The 16,562-nt window shown below is 48.6% G+C and overlaps 1 protein-coding gene across 2 annotated transcripts in view; it reads right to left on the bottom strand.

Moving 5' to 3' along the window:
- Positions 1–13,333: 13,333 nt before the first annotated feature.
- ZBTB7C (zinc finger and BTB domain containing 7C) overlaps positions 13,334–16,562 on the bottom strand; it is a 393,546-nt gene continuing 390,317 nt past the window's right edge. For both annotated transcript variants that reach the window (XM_055232837.2, XM_063639832.1), the window contains one exon: positions 13,334–15,983. In XM_055232837.2, coding sequence (XP_055088812.1) covers positions 15,332–15,983 — 652 coding nt within the window. In that variant the 3' untranslated portion in view covers positions 13,334–15,331. The remainder of the gene's footprint in view (positions 15,984–16,562) is intronic.

The raw sequence follows: 16,562 nt of genomic DNA, 5'->3' as shown, positions 1-16,562 counted from the left end.
ATTCTCTTTATTCTTCTGTTTTTGTGTATCGTGGCATATTTTAATTTATATTTTAAAACACATTAGAAAGTGTTATTGCATTATTTCATATTGCCAACATTCATTTAGATTTACCTATATATATAATTTTTCTGGGTGTCCCTACTTTTTCCTGCATGTCTGTGATTCCATCTGGGATCATTTTCATCTCCCTTTAGCATTTCCTAATTTGGTTCTACTGGTGACAAATTATCTCTGATTTTTGGTGTCTAAATGATGAATTAATCTCAGATTCATTTTTGAAAGATATTTTATGGAGTATAGAATTCTAAGTTGGTTGTTATATTCTTACAGCATTATGAAAATACTAGTCTGTTGACTTTTGGCTGCTTTATTTCTGTGGAGAAGTCAGCTGTCTATCTTATGGTTGCTTCTTTTAAGACATGTCTTTTTTCCCTAGATGTTTTTAGGATTTGTCTTTGTCTTTGGTTGGGTTTTCAGCAGTTTTGGTCTGATATGCCTAGGGGTGTGTGTGTGTGTGTGTGTGTGTGTGTGTGTGTGTGTGTATTTATCCTTCTTGGGGTACCCAGAGCTTGTTAATCTATAATTTGATTTCTTTAATTATTTTTGGGCAATTCCCAATGTTTATCCCTTAAAATTTACTTCTCTCCTATTCTCTTTCTCTTCTCCTTCTGGGACACCGTTATATGTATAATACCTTTTAATCATATATTTTTTGTTTCTTCTGCTCTTTTCTTCATTTTCTATCCTTTTGATTCTGTCCTTCAGTTGGAAATTTTCTTCCGTCTTCCAGTTCACTAATCCTGTCTTCAACTGAATGTAATTTGTTTATAAACACAGCCATCGAATTTTTAATTTAATATATTGTGGTTTTAGTTACAAATTTAACATTTAGTTTTTTTAATATACTTTCTAGTTTTCGCCAGAATTCTTTATCTTATCATTTAACTCCATGGATTTATCTATTATGGTTATTTTAAAATCTGTTTCTAGTAATTTTCAAATTTGTGTATTTTGTGAACTTCTTTTCTTTTTAAAATTTTTATTATTTTTAAAACAAATTTTACTGTGTATATTTGAGGTTTGCAACATGATGTTATGGCATATATATAGATAGTAAAATGATTATTATAGTGAAGCAAATTAACTTATCTGTCATCTCACATAGTTACTGTGAGTTCATTTCTGTTATTTATTTTTTCTCTTGGCTTTTGTTTGGATCTTGTCTTTTGGCAAGCCTTGTTGGTTTTGCTGGATGTCATATATGAAAAATAGCAGAAATCAATTTGAAATTCTGAACAATGCTATGTTCCTTCAGAGAAGATTTGCTTTTACTTCCTGCTAGCCTGAGGCTAAGAGCAATTCACCCTAATTCATTCAGGATTCAGTATGACTTTAGTCATCATGAGTACTGACCTATTTTCTCTTCACTCATACCACTAGGGTGTAGCTCTTTTGTATGTCAACCAAAAGCCTGGGTTTTTAAAATCAAGACCTATCTTTTTTTTTTTTCCCCCAAGACAGTCTCGCTCTGTTGCCCAGGCTGGAGTGCAGTGGCACAATCTCAGCTCATTGCAACCTCTGCCTCCGGGGTTCAAGAGATTCTCCTGCCTTAGCCTCCCGAGTAGCTGAGACTGTAGGCACGCACCACCATGCCTGCCTAATTTTTGTATTTTTTAATAGAGATGGGGTTTTACCATGTTGGTCAGGCTGGTCTTGAACTCCTGGCCTCAAGTGATCCAGCCACCTCGGCTTCCCAAAATGCTGGGATTACAGGTGTGAGCCACCACGCCTGGCCGAGAGCTATCCTCTTAAATTGTCTCTGAACTTCGCGTGTATGTCCTGAGCCTCTTGAGACTGTGAGATGCTCTGCTCAGTTTCTCAGTCTCTTGGCAAGTCAGCCAGGGGAATTTGGTCCCAAATTGCTGGCTCCCCATCAGTCAAGGGGAAAAGTGGTCCCACATTTCTGGCTCACCTTTCTTGGCTTACTTCTGGATTTTTCCCCACAAATTCTTGCTTCCTCAATTGCTTTCTGATGCCTTCAAGCAGTATTGCTTTTAAAAAATTATTTTTTTCCAGAATTTCTAAATGATTTCAGTGGAAAAGTTGGTCCAAGATATCCTAACCGGCAATTGATGGAAGTGGAATCTTCAGCTCCATTACATTTAAGTGATCCGAAATGGGTCAAAGGCCGGGGACATACAATGGCAAATTTTCCATGAAATTCCACATAAGGAAAGATCCCTGATGAATTCTTAGACATCATGGATACTGAAAAACTGACTCAGTCATTTAAATCTTACTTTTTTGTAGCTGTTGAAGCGTATATACCCACTTGGCAGGTTGACAGGTTGCTTTTGTTTCCCTTCACTTGTGAGTGACTGGATTACCTTGCCATTCCTTTTTTCTGTCCCTTGCCCCTGCCACCACAACCATGCTTTTTGCTTGATCCTTCTCTCCTAGTCCTACTCCAGGTACATCTGAGGATGCCGCATCTCCCACCTTCCAGCTGCTATGAGGGCCAGTCTCAGAGCATCTTAGCCTCAGAACACGGTGGTGTGGGACTGATTAAAAAATACTTGTAAGGAGGCCAGATGTGGTGGCTTACACCTATAATCCCAGCACTTTGGGAAGCTGAGGCAGGAGGATTGCTTGAGGCCAGGAGTTCAAGACCAGCCTAGGCAACACAGTGAGACCTTGTCTCTAAAAAAATTACATTTTAAATTTGCTCAGTGTGGTAGCATATACCTGTAATCCCAGCTTCTTGAGAGACTGAGGTGGCAGGATTGCTTGAACCCAGAAGTTCAAGGCTGCAGTGAGTGATGACCTTGCCATTGCCCTCCAGCCTGGGCAAACAAGCAAGACTTTGTCTCTGAAAAATAAAAATACTGGCTGGGTGTGGTGGCTCACGCCTGTAATCCCAGCACTTTGGGAGGCCGGGGTGGACAAATCACCTGAGGTCAGGAGTTCAAGACCATCCTGGTTAACACGGTGAAACCCCATCTCTACTAAAAATACAAAAAATTAGCCAGGCATGGTGGCACGCGCCTGTAGTCCCAGCTACTCGGGAGGCTGAGGCAAGAGAATTGCTTGAACCCGGGAGGCAGAGCTTGCAGTGAGCCGAGATCGTGTCACTGCACTCCAGCCTGGGTGACAGAGCGAGACTCTGTCTCAAAATAAATAAATAAATAAAATAAAATAAAAATAATAAATAAATAAATAAATAAAAATACTTGTAAGGGAGGCTTTCCAGTTACTAATGTGATAAAGGTCTGTGTATTTTACATAAAGCAGTATGTGTGCTTTGTGAGCTTATGTTTTCTTGCTAGGAATTCTGTTTCTGGACTTGGCGGGAGAGTGGTCCTGAGAGGAGACACTGGGGTCACTCGCCAGGCTCACACATCCCGGACCTATTGTCTGCTCGTTGCCCAGCCACACTCCTCTGCATCACCATCTCCACAGCACCCTCAGGCCTTCTGGGAAGCTGCCTTGCTTCATAAATCAAGGTACAACATTGTGTCTGGTCATGGAGATTTAATTTATCTTTAGGCAAAACTTGGAACCAGGCACATATATCTACTTAGGCCTCTCAAGTGTTCACTTCAAAGGCACTTTCCATCAGACGCACTCTCACCCTCATTTCTCCTCTTTCCCACCTCTCCAGTAGGAAGTTGAGTGTGGAGAGGATGGTCACCCTAGAGAAACCCAGTATTTGGACATTCCTAGCCAGATTCTATGCAGCATATGGACATGAACTGGACACGTCTGCAGACAGATAATCTATCCAACATGGAGAATAAAGTAAAAAATGAAGTGGAAACTGAAAGAAAGCCCACAAACTTGTTCTGTATCTGCAAGTAAGGCAAAATCCATGAAAAAGAAAGCTTTTTACCCAGAGCACCGCAGATGCAACTCCAAGCCTCAGTGATAATGATGCAGGTGTATGCGTGCGTGTCTGCAAGCATGCATGTGTGCACGTGACAGAAAAGAATATTTAGCAAGCTCCCCTATACAGGAAAGACAAAAGTGGAAACAGATCTGTGTGCTGTTTGGTAATATGGCTTGAATGGCCTTTCCAGTGGGTTATTTTGGTCCTGGAGTGCAGTCATTCTCAACAATGTTTACATCAAGCAACCTTGGATCCTGCCCATCCTGCCTATTGAGCAACTTCAATTCTGGAAAGAGATGAGGATGGCCTTTGATTGGGAAATTAGCTTCTTTCAAATGCAAGCAGAAGCATGGAATCTTGCAGTGTGGGAGTGGAAAGAAATCTTGGAGATCATCTTGTCCACTCCCTCATTTTCCAGATCATAAAGTGCAGGCTTGGAGAGTCGAGGTAACTTTCTCAGGGTTGCACAAAGGACCAGTGGCAGGGGAAGGCTTGGAAACCAGCCTCCTAATTTCTGGTAACCCCATCAGTCTATCCTTAGCAATGATAAAAAGGGATTGAAAATAATAGATGATTGAGGAATTTTCAAAATCCCCAAATCATAATAAGAGGCTTTGAAATATGAAACTCTAAACCAATGGTTAGATCCTGTTATTGGCGTTAGAAGCCGTAATGATGTCTCTTTCTCATATGAAAGGATGAGAGTGATGGGATGTGACCATTTTTCTCAGGTAAAGCACACCATATACTCCAAACTGTATACATCAAACAGTATACTCAAGCTGTGTCACTTTTGGGTTATCCTGAATTCATTCGTTCATACTTCTGTTTGTGAAGATACATCCATTAAGTGGGTACTAGTGTGAGGCAGAAGCTAAGAGGATCAGGAACATCCTTTTCCAGTCTCTTGGCAGCTAAAGTTGGGGTACCTGTGTTTTGGCCCTGGCCATTAGGATGCTCCTATCTGGAACTTTGCATCTGGAGAGAGTAGTGCAGATGACACAATAGTCATGCTTCTAGTGTTGCTGGTGTTGGTGCTGGGGCAGCCCCCTAGCAAGGCTATTCTTGGGCCAACACCTTGACCCATTTTATTGATATTCTGTCTCTGTTTTTTTTTTTTTTTTGAGATAGGGTCTTGCTGTCTTGCCCAGGCTGAAGTGCAGTGGCATGATCTCAGCTCACTGCACCTTCCATCTCCTGGGCTCAAGCAATCTTCCCACCTTAGGCTCCTAAGTAGCTGGGACTACAGGTGCATGCTAATTTTTAACTTTTTGGTAGAGATGGGGTCTCACTATATTTTCAGGCTGATCTTGAACTCTTGGGCTCCAGCGATCCTCCTGCTTCAGCCTCCCAAAGTGCTGGGATTACAGGCGTGAGCCACTGTGCCCAGCCTGTCCTGCCTCTTTCAGTCACTGCCTGCTTCCTGAGGCTGGCTCTCCAACTTCCATCAGTCTTTTGAGCTACAGTATCCTTTAAAGGAATCCCCTTTCTGCTTAAGAGTTGGTCTCTCCTCACTTGTATACAAGAGCCTTGGCCGATGCATTGGAAGAATGAATACCCTCTACAAGTCTTTGCATGTAGTGCTTTTGCTGGGCTCTCTTTGTTATGTATGTCTCACCGTAAAGATTAGAGAGACGCTTGTCTTTGATGTCCAAATCAAATAAAGTTGGAGACTGTAATTAAATTTCCCCAGGACCTACAGACTTGCCCCAGGGAAAGGCATTTTAAAGGTCAGTGCATCTCAGTTTCCAGCAGGTTACACAGTGGAGCCTGCAGAAACTCGTCTGTAGGGCACAAGCGTCTCTTCTGTCGTAGGTCCCCATTCAAGGAGGGACCAATGTTGGGGCCCAGGACTAGTTATACAATTGATGAGACCCACCTTCAGGCAAGAGGATGTTTAGTGCAGCTCCCAGGGTCACAGGGAGGGGCTTGACCATCCTCCCCCATGTAATTGACATCGGGACCCAGGTTGGTTTATGCGGATTCCACAGGTATTGTAGGAAATCAGCCTGAGGGGACAGTGTAGGGGTGGGGGTCCCACCGGGGAGGGAACAAACCAGTGTTTGGACACCTGCCCCTCAGATGGCCCTGCCCACCTGCAGGTGTGACCTTGTCCTTCTCCTGAATCCCTCCTCTCTGCTGGTCCCCAGAGCAGCCTGCGTGTACAAGGACATGGTGTAGAGTGGAAGGAGACCTCACATCTGTCCTCACTGCACCTGCCTGAGTCTGCTCCAGGCCTGAGCTGCACGAAGGAGCGTAGAGTGGGAATGTGGTGATGGGGGAGAGATGGAAGCTTTGATATTAGACTGGGCCGAGCTATTTAAGTAACTGAAAGTGAAGCTTTTCTTATACCTGCATGTGAGTGACCTGAAAAGGTATGGAATCCTCTAGAAGTGTAGACAGTTGGAGAAGGGAGATCCAGCAGAGTGGGGTGAAGGGAAGTGGTGGGAAGATGAGGACACTTCTTGCCGGCTCCCTACAGAGGTCAGCTCCTTTAAATCACATGAAGTCAAAATGCAAATGCAGCCTCCAGCCCACCCCTCCTCCATCCAGACTTCCACACATCACATCTTTCCTAAATAGAACTTGCGGAACCTCTGGGGCCTGGTTCCCAGTGTCAGTCCCTCACCAACACTTGCAGGGCCTGAGCAAGAATAGCAGAGGTCCACATATCACATGGCTACATATTTAAACATACAAGCCAAGCTAACAAGCTGTTCGTTAAACTGTGTTCTATCCTCCTACCTTGGCAAGCTGACCTTCAGAAAGACCTGGAAAGCCAGGTTCTAGTTCCAATCTTCAGGGTCTTCTGAATTCTAGGCCAAAAAGTCATCATGGGGATGGGGGGCAGCGCCAGTCTACAGCCCTTAGCCTGCAGCCACCATCTTCTCTCCCCACCCTTGGCTTCGTCCTGTACATCCCCAGCAAACAGCCACCCTTGTCTGTGCCTCAGCTTAAGGTTGAAGACTCCAGTAGCAGTCTGCCCTCAGGAGCAGGATCTGGGGAAGAGGCGCCTGCAGGTGCACTGGAAGCAGGCTCCCTCCTCCCCTCCCTCCTGTCCTCCCTTCTACCCCAACTCCCCTCCTCCCCTCCCTCCTCTCCTCCCTTCAACTCGACTTCCCTCCTGCCCCTCCTCTCCTCCCTTCTAACCTGACTCCCCTCCTCCCCTCCCTCCACTCCTCCCTTCTAACTTGACTCCCTTCCTCCCCTCTAACCTGACTCCCCTCCTCCCCTCTAACCTGACTCCCCTCCTCCCCTCCCTCCACTCTTCCCTTCTAACCTGACTCCCTTCCTCCCCTCCCTCCTCTCCTCCTTTCTACCCCAATTCCCCTCCTCCCCTCCCTCCTCTCCTCCCCTCTAACCTGACTCCCCTCCTCCCCTCCTTCCTCTCCTCCCTTCTACCCCTTCTCTTCCTCCTCTCCCTCCTCCTCTCCCTCTTCCTCTCCCTCCTTTACTCCCTTCTAACCTGACTCCTTTCCTCCCCTCCACTCCCTCCCTTTCTTCTTTTTTCCATTTTAAGAATACAAGAAAAGCAAAGGAAAAGGGGAAGGAAAGATCAATAGGTATAATTACTTTAAATGTTATTGATGTTAAGAAGGAAAAGACACCCACACTGGCAGGAAGGGCCCGTGTTGGGCATGTCCCACCCAAACCCCACAGGGGCTTTCCAGATAGCTGTTGTCACATCCTTTTTGTGAGTGAAGAAGAGGCTAAGCCAGAACACTGGGTCACACTGGGACTCTTACCCTGACAGAAGCACTGGGTCAGTCTGCCAGCGCCCCCCAGGGTGGAAGGCTAAACATGAACTGAGACTGGGAGGGTGGGAGCCTCCCAAATACTTTCCAGCTGACAGGAGCTCTCGGTCTGGAGGAGGATGTCAAGTAGTGAACCCTTGTGTTCCCTGGGGGTCCACAGTGGCACACTTTGCTATGTCCATGCTACCCCCACAAAGGCCCCCTGCTTGGGAGTCCCAGCCATTTGGAAATGAAAATGCACTTTTGCGTTTCCGAGTGTGGCTCCTATGGGAAGGATGTTGAAATGGCAGAATAAAAAAAATTTTAATTACAAGACACACCCGACTCTGCAGTGCTGATTGAATTCAGAAACCCCATTTTGGGAAGGGAGGTTCAGCACAGAGCCGACTACTCAGCAACAGCAGGGAGGTGTGGATTAAAGGCATCCCGGGCTCCGAATGTAGAGAAAGCCTCTATGGCTGTACTTGCTGCTGAGGGAGAGAGGGGACCTAGACCACCCATGCTGATGAACCACACTGACCAGCGCTCACAGTTAGGAAGGCAGCGTTCCCTTGACTTGGGGTGGGTGACGCTGTGAAGGAATATTTACCAATACCTGTAAAGGGCTGAGGTATCAGGAGGCAGACCGCTGGAATGTGCTTTGTCTAAATAGACTTCTGTTCCCACTGGGAACAGTGGGCCTCATTCTGGCCTGCCACTTCAAAGGGTGCAGGGCGGCACCGTGGTCAGGGGGTTAGTGGCTCTGGGTTCCAGTCCCGGCTCTTCTAGAGCTTGCCTGGTGGCCTTATCCTCACCATTTTGCCACTTGGAGCTTCAGGCCTCTCATCTGCAGAATACGGCATGGGCATATCACGTTTTGAGGCCACTCAGCATTAACGAAACTCTTCTTCTGTTGGAGAATTGACATCATGAATCTTTCCTTCTCAGGCCAGGCGCTTGCTTTCCCAGGCAGCTGCGATCAGGCGGGGGCATGGGTCTTGGGCTCTTCCGATCAGATGCACCAGCATTAGACTTCACGCTGCGGGGAGCAGTGTGAGGGAGTGCAGTGTGTGTCACCCATTTTCCCAGGAGACACTGGTGGAGAGGAAGGCCACAAGACAGAGTCCCCGTGCCCGGGGCCTGAGGTGCAACGATCTGACACAGTGTGTCTTGGGTGGTTCTGGGCTTCCTCGTTTCCAGGCCGTGTGCTACCCCTAGTCCACTTGGTGACTTTGTGCAAATTAGACAATTAGGCATCCCTTCAAGATGTTTTACTGCCCTCTGCTGGAAAATTGTTTAGTACACAAATGTACCAATCTGTCTAGGGTGTGAATGGCACCTCTAAATGTAATGGTGTTGTGCAGTATGCAACCTGGACAACTGATCTTGGTGGCTCTGCCGGCCTGACTTTCTTCTGGCTTTTGTGAAAATTCTGAAAGAGACTTAATTTCCTGTAGTAAATGCCTTTTCTACTTAAGCTAACTGAAGTGGCTTCCGGTGTTTGACAAAGAACTCCGACTGATACGAATAGGGATGCTGATACATGCCTCCTGGGGCTGAAACCAGATGACTCATGGAAGCAAGGGTCTCCAAGAAGACATAAGGCACCTGTGTTACTCAGAGGGTTTGTACTTCATTTATTAATTGTGAGAGGAACATGGGAAAATGATCTAATTCACTCTACCTTCCTTATTCTGGAAACCTATTTGTTTATTCTTTTGTTTTTGTTGTCAGGGTCAGAGTTCATGGTTAAAGAGGGGAGTGCAAGGATGAAAATGTGAGTGTGCATTATACATATTCCAGCAGGGTGACCCTGTGGGGAAAATGGCTTTGCCGGGTCTTGCTCATGCACTGTCGTGTCTCCTATTGTTACAAGGAGAGATGACATCAGCCTATGCACCATTTGTCCGGTGACTGAGTGTGTGTGTTTGTGTGTGTGTGTGTGTGTCTGGCTGCAGATAATGTGATCAGGTTCCAGGTTTTCCACGGCAAATTTGAGATGTTTTGTTTTTATATGTCAGGCCCTTTCTGGACCCATATGTTTTGGTTTAGGCCACGTGGGCACTGCCACTCAAGGTCATAGCAGCCCCTGCCCAGGGTGTGCCAAGGAGGGAAAAGGAGCAGGATCTCCCCAGGGAATCCTCCTCCCATCAATTTATGGAAATGCCTGTCTGACTCAGTCCTCAGCCTTCAAACCAGAAAGGAGCGAAAGGTCTCGCATTCCCCATCCCTTTCTGAGCCAGGAAGTGGGATGAGGGAGGGATGGGCGGGAGCTGCGAGGACAGTAACTGTTCAAGGGTGCAATTTCAAGGCTTCTCTGCCCAGAGAAACCAGGCTTGTCTGCTGCTGGCAATCTGACAGTGCTTTGCCAAGGGGCCTTTCTTTCCACCTTGAATGAGGAGCAGGGCGGCAAAGGCCAGGAGAGGGAGCCATTGAATCACGTTCACATTTGGTGACTCTTTTCAGGGCAGGTTTGGACAGAGGGGAGGACAGAGAGAAAGGGTGTCTACACCCGGAGGGATAGTTGTGTTAGGAAGAGGGACTTAGGAGCAGAGAAAAGGAGGACACAGGGGAGTTGGGGAGGGAAATTTACTGGATACAAACCTCCTCATTCTGGAATTTGTCCCAGGATGTCCCAGGTCCCTGGAGGTCCCTTGGCATGAGTGTTGCCTGGCACTTCCCTTCTGTAGGGCCCCCCATCCCCGCCAGCTCATGCTTCCAGCTGGGGGACTGACCCTGCTGCCCTTATGAAGTCCCAACTTCGCCCGCTCTCAGAGGGGAAAGGCCACGTACAGGGCACCCGGCTATGCCTTGTTCTGGAAGCGCCCCTTACGTGCTGGTTGCCTGTTCTGCAGTGAGCTCAGAGGTCCCTTGGGGAGGAAAAGCTATCCAGGCCCCAGGAAAGGAGGAGTGGGGTCTGTAAAGGGCTCTGTCCTTCAGGAAGGGGCAGACTCTGGGTCAGATAAAGGCCTGAGATGAGGGTCTTATTTCCCGTTGGGTCATTACTGTTCTCTTGTCACATGTTTGGGGGCTCTAAATAAGAACCACGGCTTTTCTATGGAGTCCCCTTCTCTGGCCCCAACTTGCTTCAGGTGACTGGTTTAGGGAGAATGGGGTCAGCAGTCCTGGGCCACCAAGCAGAGTTTTGTGAACCTGCCCAGTACTTCTCTTTCACTTGTCACCCACTCCTTCTGGCATGGTTCTTCTTCCACGGTCATATGGCGGATATGTATTCACCTTTTCACAAATTAGATGGAAGGAACCCTAGAGACTCTCCTCTCCAGTATTCTTTTTTTGTTGACACAGGGTATATCGCTTTGTCACCCCAACTAGAGTACAGTGGTGTGATCACAGGTCACTGGAACCTCAAACTCTTGGCCTCAAGCAATCCAATCCTTCCTCCTCAACCTCCCAAAGTGCTGGGATTACAGGCCTGGGCCACTGCGCCCGGTCTCCAACATTCTTGAGGCAGCATTGAACTCTTGTGCTGACTGAGAGCTCACTCCTTCACGAGGGACCTCGTTCCTCTTTAGGACAACTCCAGAGTTAGGAAGTTCTCTTCCTTTTTTTGGGCACCCAGTTGCCTCCTGCAATCTCTCTCCTATTGGCTTGGGTTGGCTAAATTTTTGGTGAAAGCTTCCCCTCCCCAACACACCTGTAGAAGTCCCAAGGCCTGATCGAATGTGTCCCTTAAGCCTTCTTCTCCAGGTAAGCTGAAAATGTTTCTTTGGCCTGTCCTTGGAGGCCTCATCCTCCTTCCTTCACTCCCTCTTCCCTCCACTGAAGGCTCCTTTCCTGTCAGGACCCCATCTCCCTTAGCATCTTGGGGCCCCAGGGGGCAGGTCACACATGGCCGGGCTCCATGGAATTCCCACCTGGCCAGGGATAGAAGGAGATTTTACTTACAGGAGATCAGGAGCACCCAGGGGTCAGGGCCCACTGGGCCCAGTTGCCTACCCCTTCTCCATCTTCACGTATGTCACTCAGTGGACACTGCCCCCCAGAATGAGGACCACACGATCCTAGAATGGCCAAGCTGAATAGAGTCTTGACGAGCAGCTGGCCTTGCATTTCTTGCACTGGGCTATGCTTACCCTTGAGCCCTCAGCCATGGGCTGGGGCCTCCCGAAGCTGTAGGGTGGCCAAGGGACACTTCAACTTCACTACAAGATTCTGGGGAAAAGGCAAGTCACTTAACTGGCAAGTCGATCAAAACGATGTTTTTATATTAAGACAAATGCATATATATGTTATGTAATAGAATGCAGAAGCATGAATTTCAAAGCCAAAGCAGGAGACTTCAGAGTTTTACACTATAGATAGGTTACTTTGGGCTATTTCTTTAGTGTTCTGCCCCCAATTTGCCAACCAGCTGGCCCCCTCTGCTGAGAGGTGTTTAGATGGAGAACTTCGAGAAGCTCTGATTACTCCATTTCCTTTATTACTAGAGGTGAGGGAAGTGAGGACCAGAGTGGAGGGGTGATTAGACTGAAGACACACAGCCTGGAGGAGTCTAAATTGGAAACCCAGATCTGTTCTTTTCTCTGTACCAAGAAACGCTGCATAGACGTTGCCTACTACAGCAAGAAAGGAATCAAAAATAGAAAAGAGGCTCCGGGTTGACCCTTGGTTATCCAGAAATGCAATTCGAAGAACAATGTTACCAAGAGTCTGGGCTGTGGGTTGTAAGTAGAGCTGACTCCATTCCATGGCAGAAGTATATTCCTTTACCTTAGGTTCTTTTAGGATCTAATGTTCTTTGGGAAAGAGGCTCAGGTGAAGAAAGAGGAGGAGGCCAACGCCAGCACCGGGAAGTGAGAGGAAGGAGACCCAGACAGCAGCAGGGCCAGCCAGAGCCCACTCCGGACGCCAGGCTGGGGAACTAGTAGGACTTCCCTTGCTCACACACCCTGGGGTGTAGCCGCACACGTTTGTGAACACACGCACACACCTTGCACTCAGGCCCACAGATGCCGCAAAGCTTAAGATCCAACCATGCCTTACAAAGCTGGAATGTAAGAGACTACTGAGAATTGAGTTCTGCCCTCCCTACCGTGCAACATCCCCGGATAACTGAAACGGCAATTGGAAGGGAGAATCAATCTCACCAGGCCATTAAGCAAGCATAGCTCACTTTTACTCAAAACACTGTCCTTTTTAAAGTATTAAATAAGGGTCAAAGTTTTTTTTTTTCTTTGTAAAGGTGTCTTTGACATTATTTTAAGTTTATGACACCCAACAGTCAAAAACCTTAAGACTGGCTTGTTGCTGTCCTGTGAACTTTCAGAAGTCACATCTCACAGAAGTGCGACTCTCAATATAATTTAATCAAGTCAATTAATACTGTTTAATAAATAGGCCAGAAAATTAGCTGAGAGTTTTTCTCGGTGGGATGTGGTGTGTGACCAAAGTTATGGAAGATTGTCCCTTGAATCACTAAGGCAAACTTTGTTGAGTGTCATTTTACATAGAGCAATCACATAAAAAAAGAGTTATAAATAGAAAAAATTCCAAAGTTCTCCCACAGACAGGGAAATCGAAACATCAAAAAAAAAAAAAAAAAAATTGAAGCAAAACAAAAACACAACCACACCTCCCCCCACAACCCATTTGCTTCAAGTTCTTGATCATACAGTACTCAACATCTTTGGATATTTTACAATGTACAATTCCAAACTGCAGCCAAGAAAAAACAGAAGGAACTAACCAGTCATCTGAAAAATTGAGTTTATAAGAAGTCATCACCTTTACAAAATAAAAACAAAAGCCCCAACACCACTGGATTCCAATTTATTCAGGTTTCCTTTTTTTTTTTTTTTTTCCCTCTCTTTTAAAGTCTAGTTCAGCCCCAATCGCTTGGCTGATGGGGGGGACACGGGCACGTTGGCTGGTGGACATGGGCATGCTTCAGAGGCAAGTGTCTGAAACGAAGACAGGAATCTGAGAGGCGGCTGCCCAGGCAGATGACTTCTGAGAACAGAGGGTGTGTGTAGCAATCCTGCTGGCTGGAGTGGCATCCGGTGGTGTGAAGAATCAGGGGGTCTCTTCTGGAGAGCTGTGAGAGGGACAGAGTCTGTGCTCTTCTCTGGCCTTTTTGTTTGTTGTGTTTTTGCTCAGGAAAAAGCCAAGGCAACAGGAAAAGCTGAAGTCTCTTTGTGCCCACAGCACAGGGATTGGGGACGCCAGCCCTGGGCCCTCCCTGGGGATGAACCCTCCTCCTCTCTGGGCTGCTCAGAAACCAAAGCAAACTTGGCACGAAAAGAGAGGGGAGGGAAGGAGAGAGGTCAGGGAGGCACGGGGCCAGCAGAGCCTTCCTTTTCAGGACCTGCTGCAAACTCAAGAACCAGGAGGACATGTGGCAGCTCTAACTCACAGAGCCCTTCAAACCTCAGAGGCTTCCACCTCCCCGCACTGAGCCCTTTTGTCAAAAAAGGGGAGCCAAATACTCCTACTTCATCCCCAGAGGGAGGAGGAAGGGGTTGAGGGGCTTCTCACACAGCAAAGGGGACCATCACTAGCAATGCCAAGGCCCTGAGGAACCCACAACTCAAAAAACAAACAGATAAACCCTAGAAAACCAGATATTTTGTCTGTTTTCAGGAATCAGGGTGAGGGGAGACAGTTGCCAGGTGTTAAGAGGTGGCCCCCATCTCTTCGATGTTGGCCCTGAGAGCCCCAAGACACTGCATAGCCTTGGAGGGGGCATTGGAGATGGGGGTAAACACTAAGTAGTGCCTCCAGGGGTCCAGACATGAACAGCGGCCTGCAGGGAAGGTAGGGTAGCATTCGGAGTTCGCAGAGCTGCCTGTGGGGCTTTGGTGAAGCTCCGAAGCTCCCCTGATGACCTGACCGCTGTCTAGTCTGGTCATATTTCTCACCTATGCTAATATGCTAATATAGAGCTGGATGTGATAAAACTAAGTCCAGAAAGATAAACTGTTTCCCCATGGACTTGGGGAGTACAAAACTCCTACCATCTCTGGGATTCTCTGGGGGGATAGGTGTGTATGTGTTTAGAGGTGGAGGGAGGAAACCTCAGTTACCAGCCCCTTCCATAGCCGGGTGACACTGAGCTACAGAGGGCTGACCTGTCAAGGTCACAGGACAGGTCAGGGAAAAAATGGCCCTGGCCTTCCAGAGCCTGGTTCCTGACTGGCTCCAGGAGGCCTCCCTGCCAACAGAGCATTTCTTTCTATGTGGCAGGTGGGTAGTTCTCAAAAAGACCCCGGGGCCACTGGAGACTGGAAAATGAGCCCTCAGAGGAGTGTTGGCAGAGACTCTGCCATAGGGGATGGGGCTTAACCAAGGTGCATGCCCAGCCCCTACCTCCTGCTGCTCCGTCTGGCTGGGCACCAGGCCAACCACCCCCTGACCCCTCGTAACTCACTCAGCTCCTAAGTGCCCCTGGGCACCCAGTTCTTTGTGGCATGGGCCAGTGCAAGTTTCTATGTGAGAGCCAGAGAGACAGCCAGGGAGGGAGGCCCGGGCTCCTGGCCTTGTGGGAAAAGATGCCCGTCTCAGACCAGCAAAAGGAGGCAACTGCTTTAGGAGCCTGGGAAAATGCCATCACTGATAGTATTATTATTATTATTTCCCATTTTCCCTTTGTGTTTTTAAAATGAAAAGTTCAGATCCATGGGGTAGGGTAGAGCGGGCCTGGAGGGAGAAGGACTGGAGGGCTGGTGGGCTGGAGTCAAGAGGGACCAGCCTAGTTGTTGGCTTCGGACATGGAGGCCACGTGGTTGAGGCCGGCGAGCCCAGGGAGGCCGGCCAGGCCGGCGGCCCACGGGTCGGGCAGCGGGAAGTAGGGCCGCGCCGCCGCCACGTTCTCGGCCAGCGCGAAGGCCAGGAGGCCCCCCGCGTTCCTCTCAGCCTCCAGCTGCGCGCGCCCGAACAGCTTCATCTGCGTCTCCTCGAACTGCCGCTCCAGCTCCTGCAGGCTCAGGGCGCCCTTGGGCGCTGCCAGGAAGTGCTTGGCGGGGCTGGGGCCCGGGAGGCACACGGCTGCGCCGCCCAGGTGGCCGCCCACCTCGCCCAGCGCGGGGGGCATCATGAAGGCCGCCTTGTCGGGGGCTGGGCCGCTGGGCCCGAAGAGCAGGCTGGCGGCCCTCCACGCAGCAGGCTTGCGGCCGCGTCTGGGCCGCGCCATGCGGCAGCTCTGGCGCTTGATGTGGCGGTGCAGGTGGTCAGAGCGCGTGAAGCTCTTGTAGCAGAACTCGCACTGGTAGGGCCGCACGCCCGTGTGGATGCGCATGTGGTTCTTGAGGTCGTAGTTGTGCACGAACTTGGCATTGCAGTGGATGCACAGGTAGGGCCGCTCCCCTGTGTGCTTCCGCATGTGGATTTTCAGCTTGTCCTGCCTGCAATGCAGAGACTGGGGGTCAGTCCCGCAGGGAACACCAGGAGCCATTCCTAACCTTCTGCTCCCCTTTCCTCCAGAACCAGCCGAGGCTCCCTACTGCCATGGAGTCAAACCCCAGAAATAGGTCTCATGCTAGATCTACCCTCAGCTGCTGCCCCACCTTAGACAGGTATGGTTACTCACCTGGATTAAAGGGATGTGGAAAAAGCAGTGTCTTGAAAGCCCCACTCCCCCAAACTCCTTTTATACCCGAGCTCAGAGTCATGAAACTCCCACTCTATTAGGGGTTTATCTCACATACTGGGAAGATACTTAGCCAGAAGTCAGCATTCTGACCTTAGTCCTCGGATAGTGCAGCGACTTCTGCTGATAACTGCACTTTAATCTCACACCCACTCTCTCCAGGCAACCTTATGCTTTCCCTCCAGTTCATCTATATGCTTTGGCCCAAAGTCCCTGGTCCCATCCCAGCCCCCGGGCTATTGAGATCTGTCTGTGTTTGGCACTAATCTGGGAGGCTATAGAAGCTTGGGCACACCTTGTTCAAACCTCCTGCATGGTGGTTTCTTATCCTCAG

The sequence above is a fragment of the Symphalangus syndactylus genome, chromosome 1 (assembly GCF_028878055.3).
Source record: "Symphalangus syndactylus isolate Jambi chromosome 1, NHGRI_mSymSyn1-v2.1_pri, whole genome shotgun sequence".
Taxonomy (NCBI): domain Eukaryota; kingdom Metazoa; phylum Chordata; class Mammalia; order Primates; family Hylobatidae; genus Symphalangus; species Symphalangus syndactylus.
This window is presented reverse-complemented; position numbering and strand designations above follow the sequence as displayed.